General features: G+C 45.9%; 2 protein-coding genes across 4 annotated transcripts in view; both read right to left on the reverse strand.

Moving 5' to 3' along the window:
• LOC137321595 (adhesion G protein-coupled receptor B3-like) overlaps positions 1–16,427 on the reverse strand; it is a 261,507-nt gene that overhangs the window by 232,607 nt on the left and 12,473 nt on the right. For all 3 annotated transcript variants that reach the window (XM_067984040.1, XM_067984039.1, XM_067984038.1), the window contains exons 2-3: positions 4,321–4,423; positions 1,292–1,335 (exon numbers count right to left, since the gene is read on the reverse strand). The gene's annotated coding sequence lies outside the window, so the exon portion shown is untranslated. The remainder of the gene's footprint in view (positions 1–1,291; positions 1,336–4,320; positions 4,424–16,427) is intronic.
• LOC137321561 (adhesion G protein-coupled receptor B3-like) overlaps positions 1,288–16,427 on the reverse strand; it is a 105,435-nt gene continuing 90,295 nt past the window's right edge. Inside the window, exons 12-13 of the mRNA XM_067983958.1 lie at positions 4,078–4,423; positions 1,288–1,335 (exon numbers count right to left, since the gene is read on the reverse strand). Coding sequence (XP_067840059.1) covers positions 1,288–1,335; positions 4,078–4,423 — 394 coding nt within the window. The remainder of the gene's footprint in view (positions 1,336–4,077; positions 4,424–16,427) is intronic.

Raw genomic sequence — 16,427 nt, forward strand, 5'->3', positions numbered from 1 at the left:
TTGCCCATCGTCTCCTCCTCAGCTTCCTCATGCTCAAAAGTGTGTTCTATTGACATGACAGATGGAGAAATACAGCAGAAACCATTTGTTTAAAATGTGAAAATCGTGATAAACATCACAAAACCCTTCATAACTTGTGAATTTGGCTGACTCAAAATATTCAACTTTCTTGCAGAATTTTCTTTCCATCCTTTTTAACTTTGATTTGAATAATCTCATAATAGTAACATTAATTCTGTCTATTCTAATAAATGGTAATTCTGCTTTTGCTGCTTTTGACGACTTATGTAATAATTATTGTGCCAAACGTGCGTGGCTACCAAATTCCTCAAAATGACCCTGAGATTCATCTGTTAAAGAAACACTTACTGGGTAAATTGCCTAATTTTCATGTCCAGTTCTGCAGATATAGTGGGTAATTTTAACTGTGGGCAATAGTGTAAAACGGGCGATATCGAATTGACCGCCCATTATACGTTCCGCCTGATTTCCCTTTCCATTAAATTCAACGGAAGACAAAATCGGGCGAGGTGTATAACAGGCGGCCAATTCGATAGCATCTGTTTTACACCGTCGCCCACAGTTAAAATCACCCCCTCAACAACGTTCAAGCTCTAAGCATGAACGTAGAGTAAGTGCCAGAACGAGGTCACCATTCTGGAACAACACAACCCTTAATGATGCCTTTGTCCGAAATATCTTTGCTATTTAACAGATTAAAGCTGCCATTGAAGTTATATTCATTTGCAGCAGAGTACATAAACAGTTCACAATTAAGGGCAGATTTTACAAACTTCCAGGCACACTCTGGGAATTTGGACCCGGAAATCAGGAGAGCCCTGTCGGATTTTTCATCCACAGCCAAATTCTTGATATTTGCTCCCGCCGTGTGAAGCTCCAGTCCAAGAGCGCAAGTTTATAAAATCGACCCCGCAGTATACATTACAGGAATATTCATTATAACATGGCTTCACTGCATATTTCAGTGGCAATTGTGGAAGCAAAGATCAGGTAAAAGCTTTGTTTACAGGTAAGAGCATATGAGCAATGACGAACAGGAAAAGTCCGTCTGTTCCACATAGCCTTGTGCATCACAATATAATACAGTCCCCGTCCCACCCAGAACCAAGTGATCTCCTGGGAGAGGTGAAAAACCAGATTAAAAAATCCAGGCCAATTAGGTTAAAAAATCTGGAAAATTCCTCTCCAACCCCTTTAGGCAATTGAAACTAGTCCAGCAGATCATGAATGTCCTATGTACTGAGGAATAAAGGGAGATATTGGGACTTACGTTCTGCCGTAATCCCAGAGAGCACAGTACGGGTTGTGAGTGCCCTAAAAAAAAATAAAGAAAACACTCGTAAATAAACATTCTCCCTATGTTCACTTCTTGGTTCATAAGATCTGCATTAAAAAAGGGTCTGTTTTAATTGTAAATTGTCTGCTGCGGTAAAATGAGCAGACGCACCCCGTCCTGATATCTCCCACAAACCATCATGAAGTCATATTGCTACCATTGCTAGGGAGATCTTCCCCTTGTTTTAATTGTTTGTTCTCGGGATGTGGGCAACATGACCGTTGGCAAGGCTGCATGTGTTGTCCAACCCCATTTGCCCTGAGAAGGTAGTGGTTGGCCTTCTTGCTTCAAGTGATTGGAGTAGAAATCCGTCTTGATGGCGCTAAACATCGGCCACCCGTTATATGCCCTGCTTGGCGTTTGGTTCCATTGAAGGCAATGAAACCTCATAACCGGCGGGCCATATAATGGGCGGCTGATAGGCTAACGCCTGCTTTGCGCTACCGCACTTACAACTGGGTGGCTTAATAGGCCATTTCAGAGGATGCTGAAGGGGAGATTTTCCTGGGTCTGCACCCAGGCGCACAGTATTGCCCGGGCACAGCAGACACTGGATTATCGGGCGACTCAGAACGCAGACCTGTAAAGGAATGCGGCTGATTTTTCTTCCACTAATTTAAATGGGCATAGGCTCAGGAGCACCTCCTCTTAAGAGTCAACCATATAGTGTGGGACTGGAGTCAAGCATAAGCCAGACCTGCTAGGGGTAGAAGTTACTCTTCTTTGAAGTCTATCGGTGAACCAGGTGGGTTTTACTGCCTTTCAATTTTTCCAGCGGCAACCGACAAGTAAACAGATTTTGATTGAGTTCAGTTTCACTACATGCCGTGGTGAGCTAAAAGCAGGTTGCCTCGCTAAAACTAAAGAAAAATAGAAAAATAGATTTCAACTTGTATGGACGGCTCTTGATGAGTTAACCCTTTGAGAACCTAGCAACCTTTTTTACCCTTTTAAATATTCAGCCCTTTATTATTGTAATAACGGAACTGATTTCCTGTAATTTTCTTGTGATTAATGTTACAACCTATAATTAGAGAGCTGTACCGAGCTATAGAACATCTCAGAATTCGAACGCGTTTACAAATTGTAATGGCATTCTATTTTTGATCCTGGCATACAACAACATCCCTCATTTATATGGCACCCGTCACATAGGACAAGCTCCCCAAGAGGTTTTGCAGGAGGGGCGGCGGACATCTACTGGGGAGTTGGAGAGAAGTTAGGGGAGTTGGCCGAAAGCATGGTTGAAGCAGTAAGTTCAGAGGAGGCTTTCGCAGGAGGGGAGAGAGGTTTCGGGAGAGAGCTTCACAGCGCAGGAAAGCAATGGCTGAAGGTTATTCTACCATTGGGAAATGGGAGTGAGGCAGGATGGCTTTAGAGCAGAGTGGGAAGAACAGATGGTGCACGGAGAAGATTGCAGAGCTAGAGTGGAGCCAGTGGAGGCGAGTGAGGACGGGGGCGATGGGAGCTTGTATCATCATATTATCATAGTATGTTACAGCACAGAAGGAGGCCATTTGGCCCATCGTGACCTTATGCAGGATAGGCTGTGGGCCAAGAAATTTAAGATGGCTCTGGATTTTGTATGGGGTGGAGCTGGTGAGATTAGAGAGGGAAGCGAGGGAGAAATTGAGCTTTTTTGAACATCGATGAGGGAGTTTAGGGGGTGAGGTAGTCAGGCAGGCAGGCAACATTCCGAAGATGGAAGTAAATGATCTTGGAACTGGATGTACATTGAGTGAGGCACCAAGTTTAAGCACCATCAGGTTCAATCAGGATGAGGATAAAGTCTGTGCCTGTGCCCTGATGTGGTTGGGGGGAGTGGGGTGATGAACAGGACAACTTTAGTCTTGCTGATGCTGATCTGGAGAAAGCTCTGGCACATCTGGGACTTGCCGTGATATAGGCGGCTGGACACCATGGCAACAATCATGGAATGAAGAGTGGTGGAGAGGCAGAGCTGGATGTCATCTCTGATTGAGGTATTTAAGATGATCAAAGGATTTAATAGGGTAAATAGAGAGAAACTATTTCCTCTGTGTGGAATTCAGAACAAGCTTAACCTTAAGATTGGAGCTAGGCCGTTCAGGGGTGATATCAGGAAGCACTTCTTCACACAAAGGGTAGTGGAAATCTGGAACTCTCTCCCCCAAAATATTGTTGAGGCTGGGGGTCAATTGAAAATGTAAAAACTGAAATAGATTATTGTTAGGCAAGGGTATTAAGGGTTACGAAAGCAAGGCAGGTAGATGGAGTTAAGATACAGATCAGCCAAGGTCTAATTGAATGGCGGAACAGGCTTGAGGGGCTGAATGGCCTACTCCATTTCCTATGTTCCTATTGCTATGGAAGTTAAACCCATGTTTGCAAAATAGGGGGCGGGGTCAAGGATGGAACTTCAGGGCGTGTTGGAGATGGGCGGAGATGCCCCTTGAAGAATATGAGCTGACTGTGCTAGGATAGGTAGGAACATAACCAGGAAAGGGCAGTGATGCGGAGGTGGACCTGGCGGAGGAGTTGCTAAACCAGTCCCTACAACCAGTGGAAAAAAAGTTCTGAATTGGATGGCAGATGCAGGGCACAGAATAAAGAGGGGAAAAAAAAGAGTTTTGTAGTTTAGTGTTAATGTTACAGTAATTACACAGTTCTTAATGTTTGAAGGCCTTTGTTATTGTAATAGTGCTTTTTTCAGCATTACAGTGCATGACCTGAATACATACAAGGATAAGTTTTGAGAGGCGGGGAGGCTGTCGCTGGGAAAATTGAATGCCAAGATCCAGGAGCACCGCCCAGCACAGCAGATCCTCCGATCTGTACTCTCGCTGCATGAGGCCATGCGTCTCGAGCCCTTCCCTAGCAAAAGTGACTGTTTGGTCCGGGGAGATGCAGGTTTCCTTGGACCTGCCTGCTAGTTCAAGGTTAATATTCCTGGAATATTCTTCAGCAAACAAAGAAATACTCACGTTTACCAAGTGAGCCAGCTCGATTTCCAGTACAGATTCGGCGATTTTCGGTTCTGGTCTTACTGTCACGGCAATTATTTTTGAATTCACAATGGTGTAATTTCTGGGGGATGGGGAAAAAAAATAGAGAAAATGCATTTGAAGATTCAAGGAATAATTCTGCAAAAGAAACTGCAAAGGTATATAAACACAATACAAAGAACAGACTCCTTTAATTCATGGCCATCAGACAGAAGCAAAAAAATTTAAAGAATTGGGGTAATATTGTGTGTCATTTGGGTGTCATTCTTGTTTTCAAATCCTTCCATTGCCTCAGCCCTCCGATCTCTGTAACCTTCTCCAGCCCTACAACCCTCAGATCTCTGCGCTCCTTCTGTTCTGGTCTCTTGCGCATCCCCGATTTTAATCGCTCCACTATTGGTGGCCGTGCTTTCAGCTGCCTAGGCCCTAAATTCTGGAATTCCCTCCCTAAACCTCTCTGCCTCTCCAGCTCTCTCTCCTTCTTTAAGATGCTCCTTAAAACCTACCTCTTTGACCAAGCTCTCAGTTACCTGTCCTAATATCTCTTTATGTGGCTCGGTGTCAAATTTTGTTTGATAATCGCTCCTGTGAAGTACCTTGGGATGTTTTACTATGTTAAAGGCGCTATATAAATGTAAGTTATTGCTCTTGTTGTGACTGTCAATTGACGTTGCTTCTGCTGGAAAACCGGGCAGCTGACAGTTAAAAATTGGAGAAAACAAATCGCCCCGAAGCTCGCCTGAGGCCATTTTCAGGAGAGCCTCGAAACGGGCGGCTTGGATTCCTGTCCAAAGAGGCGGGAACCTTATTAAAAAGTTTAAATTGGGGTTGTAGGACCCCCGATCCCATTTTTGTGTATCAATGGGCGGAGCTCCCAATGAATTATGCGAACCGTGAAACGTAGACCAGTTACAACTCATAAGAGGCTTATCAGCAAATCTGACACCTTGGTCACTACAATCAATTAGTCACTAAAGGGTCTCCAATCTATAAGTGGATTGTATTGGCCGGAAGTGCCCCAAATTCTACCCTTCTTTAAGAACACAGGAACACAGAAATAGGAGCAGGAGATGGCCAAATGGCCCCGCGAGCCTGCTTCGCCATTCAATAAAAAGATCATGGTTGATCTTTGACCTCAACTCCACTTTCCCGCCTGATCCCCATATCCCTTAATGACTTTTGAGATGGCTGAGCTTTTTTTTTCTGAAAACTACGAGATTAGTCTTTAATTTAACTGCTAATCTCAGGATTGTTAAGTTGGATGAAACCATCCTTGGGAGAGCATGAGAAACTGATTAAAGATTGTTGAAATGTTAAAGTCTACCTCCAATTATTGAAAAGCGTTTTATTACTGCCACGTCACTTATGTAAGGCGAACACTCCATCTATCACCAGGAGCTTTCACAATGTGAAAAAGAGTCTATACACCCAGACCTTATCAAATCGAAAGAGCATCTTTTTATAGCGAAAGTATATTTTTAATTAAATATTTCTGCCTATTTTTTAAAATATTGCTGGGTTTTAAACGGTGAATGAAACAATTACATTTCAACCATATTTGTAAATTTGCTAACAGTATAGTATTAAAGAAAAAGGAGGAAAATGTCCTTTGTTGTACAAAATGTCAAACTGTGCAAAACAGTTGCACCATGGAAGGGAGAGTTTCTCCATGTTTTGTGACTCCTATAAATTCTGTGCTTTATCAGAATCCCAACAGGTACAGCACTTTGTGAGAAGAGAAACAAAGGCCAAGTTAAGTCCAAGTCAATAGAGGTTCCATTTCTGGCCAGCTTGGTTGTAGAGTATCTGAAATTAACAGAACCCATCTGAAGATGTGAGGGCCTTAGAGAAAGTGCATAAGAGATTTACTAGAATGATTCCAGGGATGAGGGACTTTAGTTACGTGGATAGACTGGAGAAGCTGGGGTTGTTCTCCTTAGAGCAGAAAAGGTTGCGAGGAGATTTGATAGAGGTATTTAAAATCATGAAGGATCCAGGCAGAGTAGATAGAGAGAAATTATTCCCATTGGCGGAAGGGTCAAGAACTACAGGACACAGATTTAAGATGATTGGCAAAAGAACCAAAGGTGACACGAGGAAGACCTTTTTTACACAGCGAATGGTTATGATCTGGACGGCACTGCCCGAGGGGGTGGTGGAGGCAGATTCAATCCTGGCTTTCAAAATGGAACTGGATAAGTACTTGGAAGGAAAAATTTGCAGGGCTACGGGGATAGGGCGGGGGAGTGGGACTAGCTGGATTGCTCTTGCATAGAGCCAGCGCGGACTCGATGGGCCGAATGGCCTCCTTCCATGCTGTAACCTTTCTATGATTCTATTTCTATGAATTGAGCTCAGTTTGCACCGTGGGGCCTCAATGATGTCGTGGATCACGCAAAGGAAATCAACACTTCCTATAGGGGTATGTTGAATGTCAATGACCCCAAGGATCCAACTGAACTATCCATTAACAGGTGCCAATGCTCAAGGTGGCCACAGAGCTGTTAGATTGTCGTAAAAACCCAACTGATTCATTAATGTCCTTTAGGGAAGGAAATCTGTCATTCTTACCCGGACTGAGCCATATGTGACTCCAGTCCCCACACCAAGATGGTTGACTCTTAATGTCCTCTGAAGTGTGCAACAGTTATATCAAACCGCTGTCAGCAGTTCAAGAAGACGGCTCACCTCCACCTTCTCAAGGGCATTATTAGGTTATTCACTTTGGTAGGAAGAATAGAAAAACAGAATATTTTTAAATGGTGAGAAACTATTAAATGTTGTTGTTCAGAGGGATTTGGGTGTCCTTGTACACGAAACACAGAAAGTTAACATGCAGGTACAGCAAGCAATTAGGAAGGCAAATGGTATGTTGGCCTTTATTGCAAGGGGGTTGGAGTATAAGAGTAGGGAGGTCTTACTGCAATTGTACAGGGCTTTGGTGAGACCACATCTGGAGTCTGTGTCCAGTTTTGATCTCCTTACCAAAGGAAGGATATACTTGCCTTAGAGGCGGAGAAATTAAGGTTCACTAGATTGATTCCCGGGATAAGAGGGTTGTTCTATAAGAAGAGATTGTGTAGAATGGGCCTATACTTTCTGGAGTTTAGAAGAATGAGAGGTGATCTCATTGAAACATGTAAGATTCTGAGAGGGCTTGACTGTTGAGAGGCTGTTTCCCCTGTCTGAAGTGTCTAGAACTAGGGGGAATAGTCTCAGGATAAGGGATCGGCCATTTAGGACTGAGATGAGGAGAAATTTCTTCACTCAGAGAGTTGTGAATCTTTGGAATTCTCTAGCCCAGACGGCTGTGGATGCTGAGTCATTGAGTATATTCAAGGCTGAGATCAATAGATTTTTGGAGTCTATGGAGCCCAAGGGACATGGAGATTGGGCGGGAAAGTAGAGTTGAGGTCGAAGATCAGCCATGATCTTATTGAATGATGGAACAGACTTGAGGGACCGTACGCCTACTCCTGCTCCTATTTCTTATGTTCTTATGGCAACTAAGGATGGGCAATAAATGCTGGCCTTGCTAGAGAAGCCCACATCCTGAGAATGAATTGAAAAAAAGTTATCATGGTACACTATTATCCTCTTCAGTAAGTTACAATGTAACTACAGATGAAGGATCTTTTAGGATGTGGTGAAAATAAATCTGCAACCTAAAATACCAACACAAATTTTTCTTGTTGAAATGTTGGAAAATGTAAGGAATTCTTTATATTATTAAAAAAAATTAGGAATTCAGGAGGCTTGCGAAGGTGATTAAAGTGCTGATTGTCCAATTGGGCACGCCTGGTGAGGAGATGGTGGGCCTGCAGCCATTGATATCCCGACCAGCGCTCTCTGCGAGTGTCACCCCTCACCAGGAACGTCCGGTCAAAGAATCAGTCCTTAGATATCTTCACATTTTCACCTCCACCCTCCAATTCAGAGATACTTCTCCCACAACTGATATTATGGGTTGAACTATGGCCATGTGACTCACAGCCTTCAGTGGACAATTTCGTACAAGCAGAGGGAAAATCTGAAGTGTGGATTTGCGGCAGTGAGTTTTAATAAAGGATGCATTAGCAACCGAATTTCAAAACTGCGTTGCTAGCCAAAGGCTTTGCTATTAAGCAAAAGGCTTTTTAAAAGTGGCTGCTTTTCTTCAGTCAAATGTTGTTGTGCATGTTACTCCTACAATGATAACTGTGGTAAAGAAAGTATTTATAGCCGTCGGCCACGTGTTGCTCTGTTATTTTCTGTTCAATCATTCCCATTATTCATGCTGATGAAAATCATTATGTGGTTCAGAGGAAACAATTGGCTATGGATTGGCAGCAACCGCAATGTAAGTCAATCTGGTCTGAAATAAATTATCAGTTGTCAGAGAGGGTGTGAAATGCTTAGTGAGCTCTACGCCAAATTAACTTCTTCAGATTTTTTCCCTCAATGATTTGATTCATGGGGATGGGCAGGACTTTCAAAAATAAACCCCGTGCTTCCCTGCAGCGCAGATAGAACTGCAGATCTTAGTAATGAAGTGATGTCTATCTTGGGAGTTGTTACAATGGAGAAGGGGCAACTTAACCCTTGCTGCGATGCCTATGTGTTCTACCTTGCTCACCGATGAGATAGTTCTTTAAGCATTAGAGCTGCTTTATTTGATGAGGGAAAACCCACTGAAATCAATGGATGGAAGACTACGGGCAGTGCAGCTACCAAATCAGAATCCCTGTTGCCAGCACGTACGTGGAACATCGGCCCTCTCGTCTCAAAGGTTGACCTCACATCTATGATCTAACCTGGTCAATCTTCAGGTTCGAGCCTTGATTAGCTGAGAAACTGGCCCTTGAATTTGGTTTTCGGCCAATCAAGGTACAAATTTTTTTGAAAAGAAAGAAAGAAAGAATTTGCAGTTTGATAGTGTTTTTCATGTCCTCAGGATGTCCTAAAGTGCTTCATAACCAATGAAGTACTTTCAAAGTATGGTCACTGTTGTAATGTAGAAAACGCGGCAGCCAATTTCACACAGCAAGGTCTCACAAACAGTAATGAGATAAATAACCAGCTAATCTGTTTTAGTGGTGCTGGTTGAGAGATAACTGTTGGCCAGGACACAGGGAGAACCCCTGCTCACTTCCAAATAATGCCATGGGATCCACCTGCACGGTTAGAAATCTTGGTTTAACATCTCATCTAAAGGACAGCTCATCTAAATTGGGCCGTGTAGCACCCGTGGTTTCGGCGCTCCATGGCCTCTCAGTCATCCAAGATGCAGGCGCAGATAACAAATGCTGGAATCATGTAAAGTAGGGAGAAAATGGCTTCAATCAGTGCGTAACGCTGATTTAAAGTGATAGACACCATTTTGTGACTTAACGCTCAACTCAACGCACAGTCTTAACCCCGACCATCTGAACGTGTCTTAGAGTGCCTGGAGGACCCCCCCACCGGCACTATTTAAAGGGACCATGTTTCTACACGCAAAGGGTAGGAGATGTTTGGAACGCTCTTCTGCAGACAGCAGTTAATGCTAGCTCACTTGTGAATGTTAAATCTGAGTTTGATAGATTTCTGTGAACCAACGGTATTAAGGGATATGGGGCCATGACGGGGATATGGAGTTAGGTCACAGGTCCACCATGATCTCACTGAATGGCAGAACAGGCTCGAGGGGCTGCATCCATGTTCATGATGCTGTGCGCCTGGCATTGACTTTGTCCCCAAACGCCTCCCACTGCCTTTCGGGTATACATTTGGAGGACCTCTCGCCCGCCCGCCCCCCACCCCCCCTTTCCCTGTGGATATAGGATGTCCCTCTTTCTGTCCACCTCTTGCTCCAAGGCCTCTGGTGCATCAGCAGAGAACCTTGGTGCACGCACTCTCGCAGACCTGGTACAAACTCAGACCGGCAGATTGGTGAGGTCTGGCATGCAGATTGGAGGATGTGGGATTTAGTGGTGTGCAGCCTTTATTCAATGTTTTAACATACCTCAACAGTGTGTAAACATAGAGACGGGACCTGCATCTGTGCTTTACCTATGCGATGTCTGATCTCCATTCAGACTCTGTGTAGACAGCAGACTGTTATTTTTAGCAAATAACAGGTACCTGCGACCTTTTAGAGATTTCCAACTGACAGCCTGCCTTTAAGAGATTGGAGCTCCCCCTGCTGGTGGAAAGTGCAAATTGCATGGAATCCTCACTCAATGCTGATTTCCAACACAGATTGCAGGTCAGTCCTCGGGCCTGATGAAAATCTCGTCCTGCCTGCCGCAGGCGGGATAATAGCGGATCATGCTACCCCCACCCAAAAACAGGCCCTCTCCAATTCTTTCCCCCAGCAACTCTGACAATGCAACACTCCCTCAGTAGTGCACTGAAGCGTCAGCCTGGATTATGTGCTTAAGTCCAGAAGTGAGGTTTGACTCTACAACTTTCTGACTCAGAGGTGAGAGTGTTACCAACTGAGCCAATGATGGGATTTGGGATTTGGTTCCCTCCTCCAAAAAGCAGTAGGACCCAGGAGACAGAGGAAAACAGGTACATAAAACACTGAAAGGCGAATGAACTTGCACTTATAAATACCACCTTATCACGTCTTCAGGACATTCCAAGTTCTTTACAACCAATTAATTACTTTTGAAGTGCAGTCATTGTTGTTATACAGACAATTGCACAAAGCAAGATCCCAAAAAGAGCAGTTGATTGAATGAGCTGATAATCTGTTTTTGGTGGTTTTGAATAAGAGGGAAATATCACACAGGGCACCAGGAGAGCTCCACGCTCTTCCTCAAATAGTTCTGTGGGATCTTTTACATCCACTCGAGCAAGCAGACAGGGCTTGGCTTAACATCTCATCTGAAAGGCGACATCTCTGATAATGAAACATTCCTTCAGCGCTGAACTGAGTGTCAGTCTAGATTGTGTGACTCGAACTCACAACCTTCTGACAGAGTGAGAATGTTATTAACTGAGACAAGCTGAAACTTAAAACATATGAGGGTAAATGTTCCTTGGCCCACTGCCTGGGGAATCAGTCTCTCAGTCAAATGGTCATTCGTCTTATATGAGCCTGGACAATCAGTGTCAGCAGACTATTTTGCCATGGGGCATCACAGACAAGGATAATCCAATTCTCATCTAACAGATTAGGGTACATTTTCCAATGAGGGGTCACTAATGCCTTACGTCTATAGGGTCCATGACCATGTGTAAAACTGCCCAGTAATCTCATTTATCAATGGGACTCCAGAACATATGTAACACTCCCAGTAATGTCTTATATCTATGGGGCTCCAGACCATGTGTAACACTCCCAGTAATGTCATATCTATGGAGCCCCAAGACCCTGTGTAACATTCTCAGTAATATCTTATACCTATGGGGTCCCTGAATGTGTGTAATACTCCCAGTAATGCATTAGATTTATGGGACTACTGACCATGTGTAACACTTCCTGTAATATCTTGTATCTATGGGGTCCCAGACCCTGTGTAACACTCCCTGTAATGTCTTGTATCTATGGGGTCCCAGACCCTGTGTAACACTCCCTGTAATATCTTGTATCTATGGGGTCCCAGACCCTGTGTAACACTCCCAGTAATGTCTTGTATCTATGGGGTCCCAGACCCTGTGTAACACTCCCTGTAATATCTTGTATCTATGGGGTCCCAGACCCTGTGTAACACTCCCTGTAATGTCTTGTATCTATGGGGTCCCAGACCCTGTGTAACACTTTCTGTAATATCTTGTATCTATGGGGTCCCAGACCCTGTGTAACACTTCCTGTAATATCTTGTATCTATGGGGTCCCAGACCCTGTGTAACACTCCCTGTAATGTCTTGTATCTATGGGGTCCCAGACCCTGTGTAACACTCCCTGTAATGTCTTGTATCTATGGGGTCCCAGACCCTGTGTAACATTCCCAGTAATGTCTTGTATCTATGGGGTCCCAGACCCTGTGTAACACTCCCAGTAATGTCTTCGATCACAGAGAGTAGATGAGTAATACATTTTCATGAACAGTTACAATTTTTGGACTGTGTTGTTTGTAGAAAAATGAGGACACAATGCATTTTAAGTAAGAGCTGGAAATAGCAGAGGCAATAAATTACTGCTGGCAATATCTTTGCCCTCTTTCTCCACTATTCTAGCAGGGGCGTTAACCAATTAAAATAAGCGGGCTAACGAAATCGTGGTCAGAGAAATGTCACATGAATGTGTTGAGCAGGAGCCCTCTGTGTTTAATAACAAGTTTTAATATTACTGATAATGAAAAACATTAACAAAACATTGGCATCTTGATGCTCCAAACAGAAATAGGGTTTAATCAAAAATCCATTAGGCGCCTGCTATACATAATAGCTAATTACTCTACTGTGCTTACATTTGTGGAGCAATTTGGAGCTTCATCAAACTGTGTAAAAACCACATGAGAATGCAAAAAATGTTTGTGATAATGGCTGACCCTTGCACAAATTAACATATTTGGGATAGTTATAAATATCCTTGCTTCCCTAGAAATTAAATCTTTACCATCTTTAACCGATGTAATTAGTTGCTATGTCGCAGACGTTTTGGGCTCAGTTTTGAAATGGTGGCGGGTTGGCAGTGGGGCAGGGGGGGGCGGGGGTGGGGGCTGGTGAAGGGGCGGTGGTGAAGGGGCGGTGGTGAAGGGGCGGTGGTGAAGGGGCGGTGGTGAAGGGGCGGTGGTGAAGGGGTGCATCGCAAACCCGAGTAAACAAAACTTACCATTACCGACGTGATTGCATCGTAATTGGATGGTTATTAAAGTTCTCTCCGGGTTTCGTGCCCAGCAGCTAGCCTGATTGACAGGCTGGCTACCGACAGGATCTGCAACACCGGGGCCGGGGGAGGGGGGAGAGAAAGAAAGAGAGCGAGACGTCAACCAGCACAGGAGAGGGGAAAATCGGGGGGATATCAGGGGGGGGGTGAAGAGGGGGAGATCGGGGGGGTGAAGAGGGGGAGATCAAGGGGACATCGGGGGGGTGTGAAAGAGGGGGAGATCAGGGGGACATCGGGGGGGTGAAGAGGGGGAGATCAGGGGGACATCGGGGGGGGGGTGAAGAGAGGGAGATCAGGGGGAGATCAGGGGGATGAAGAGGGGGAGATTAGGGGGACATCGGGGGGGGGTGAAGTGGGGGAGATCAGGGGGACATCGGGGGGTGAAGAGGGGGAGATCAGGGGGACTTCGGGGGGGGGTGAAGAGAGGGAGATCAGGGGGAGATGAAGAGGGGGAGATTAGGGGGACATCGGGGGGGGGTGAAGTGGGGGAGATCAGGGGGACATCGGGGGGTGAAGAGGGGGAGATCAGGGGGACATCGGGGGGGGGGTGAAGAGAGGGAGATCAGGGGGAGATCGGGGGGATGAAGAGGGGGAGATTAGGGGGACATCATGGGGGTGAAGAGGGGGAGATCAGGGGACATCATGGGGGTGAAGAGGGGGAGATCAGGGGAACATCAGAGGGGTGAAGAGGGGGAGATCAGGGGAACATCAGAGGGGTGAAGAGTGGGAGATCAGGGGGACATCGGGGGGTGAAGAGGAGGGCATTGGGGGGGTGAAGAGGGGGAGATCGGGAGGACATCGGGGGGGGTGAAGAGGGGGAGATCAGGGGGACATCGGGGGGGGGTGAAAAGGGGGAGATTCGGGGGACATCGTGGGGGTGAAGAGGGGGAGATCAGGGGGACATTTGGGGGGGGTGAAGAGGGGGAGATCAGGGGGACATCGGTGGGAGTGAAAAGGGGGAGATTCGGGGGACATCGTGGGGGTGAAGAGGGGGAGATCAGGGGGACATTGGGGGGGTGAAGAGGGGGAGATCAGGGGGACATCGGGGGGGGTGAAGAGGGGGTGTTTCGGGGGACATCGTGGGGGTGAAGAGGGGGAGATCGGGAGGACATTGGAGGGGTGAAGAGGAGGACATGGGGGGGTGAAGAGGGGGAGATCGGGAGGACATCGGGGGGGGTGAAGAGGGGGAGATCAGGGGGATATCGGGGGGTGAAGAGGGGGAGATCAGTGGGACATCGTGGGGGTGAAGAGGGGGAGATCAGGGGGACATTGGGGGGGGTGAAGAGGGGGAGATCAGTGGGACATCGTGGGGGTGAAGAGGGGGAGATCAGGGGGACATTGGGGGGGGTGAAGAGGGGGAGATCAGGGGGACATCGGGGGGGGGGGTGAAAAGGGGGAGATTCAGGGGACATCGTGGGGGTGAAGAGGGGGAGATCAGGGGGACATTGGGGGGGTGAAGAGGGGGAGATCAGGGGGACATCGGGGGGGGTGAAGAGGGGGAGATTCGGGGGACATCGTGGGGGTGGAGAGGGGGAGATAAGGGAGACATCGAGGGGTTGAAGAGGGGGAGATCGGGAGGACATTGGAGGGGTGAAGAGGAGGACATTGGGAGGTGAAGAGGGGGAGATCGGGAGGTCATCGGGGGGGTGAAGAGGAGGTAAATTAAAAATTGTTCTATCTACCTAACGTCACCAGTAAAGTGCCTTAAGTATCTCAATGAGGTATATTTGGCTCTTTAACTATCATCCCATCGGCAATTAAAGCCAGCGGGACTTCTGGATTTAGGACGCCCGCGTGCATACAGTTGCGTCCGTGGGGAACCCGGAGGTCAGCGAGTTGGAGACGGCTTCCGAACCCGCTCTGCGTTTCTGCAATTTTCGAAGCCCCCCGCCCACAACGCACCCACAATTTACATGTAAAATCGAGCCCTTTGCGTGCGCTCTTTAATTCTGTGTGATATTCAGAAGCTGTCACGTTTCCTTTCTGCCATTTATTAAAATAAATCCCAGTGTCCTCTTTGGTCACATCACGCAGCTAACAAACAGCAGACATCCATAGCCATGGTATCGTGCCGTGAGAAAAAAATGGAAGTAGTAAATTAAACATCGACTAAGGTTGTGTTTCTATATATTATAAATAACGGTGAATTCTAAAGTGGCGTTTAAATTGTAACATACCTCAGGGTCGGGCTGATATCGGGGAATATTTTCCACCAGATGCTGAAAAGTAGACCTGACTACAAAATTGTTTTTCCTCCTTTATACCCGCAACTATATTTTCTCTACAATGGTAAAAAAATTCCCTGCTTGGGATTTATGGAGGGTTAATTTAAGAGGGGTAATTTTATGGGGGTGAATATTGGAAAATCACAGCTCGCACGCCCAAAGCAGCTCTGCTTCCTCACTGCACACACAGAAAATCACCTGCAAGGTGTCAGCTGTGGCTCAGTGGGTAGCACGCTTGCCCTTGAGTCAGAAGGTTATAGGTTCATGCCCCACTCCAGAGACTTGAGCACATAATCTCAGCTGACACTCCCAGTGCAGTACTGAGGGAGTGCTGCACTGTTGGAGGTACCATCTTCCAGATGAGATGTTAAACTGAGGCCCTCTCAGGGTGGATGTAAAAGATCCCAGGATGTAAAATATTGGCCAGTGTCCTGGCCAATATTTATTTCTCAACCAACACCTAAAACAAATGTTCTGGTCATTTACCTCATTGCTGTTTGTGTGAGCTTGCTGTGTGCAAATTGGCTGCAGTGTTTCCTACATTATAACAATGCACACACTTTAAAAATACTTCATTGTTTGTAAAGTGCTTTGGGATGTCCTGAGGGCTTGAAAGGCGATATATAAATGCAAGTTCACTCTTTCTTCTTTCTAATGTCATCTAACTTTATGAGACAGCTTACATATATTTGGTTAATAGCTCCTTTGTACAAGTGAGGTGACTGTTGCCAGACAGGTGATGAACTGGTTTAACACAAGCCACTTTTTTTTACTGCCACTTAGTCACAAAAATGGAAGACTGGTATTTGCACAACTAAACCTGGCTCCCTTACCCCTGCGGCACGCCAATGGGAAACGGGTGTAGGCTGGGATAAGAGAGCTGGATTTAGTTGTGTAAACTGAGAAGGGGGAGCTGTTTCGTGGGTGCATATCTCTCGGAATCTGACTGAAACAAGCAGCAGTTTCAAAGCAGTTTTACACGAACGAGAATCCGTATTTAGTCGTGTAGATACCAGGAACTGGCTCATGGCTGCCTCCGAATAACATTCGCCTAACTCATG

Source organism: Heptranchias perlo, chromosome 5, assembly GCF_035084215.1.
Source record: "Heptranchias perlo isolate sHepPer1 chromosome 5, sHepPer1.hap1, whole genome shotgun sequence".
In the NCBI taxonomy this organism is placed as follows: domain Eukaryota; kingdom Metazoa; phylum Chordata; class Chondrichthyes; order Hexanchiformes; family Hexanchidae; genus Heptranchias; species Heptranchias perlo.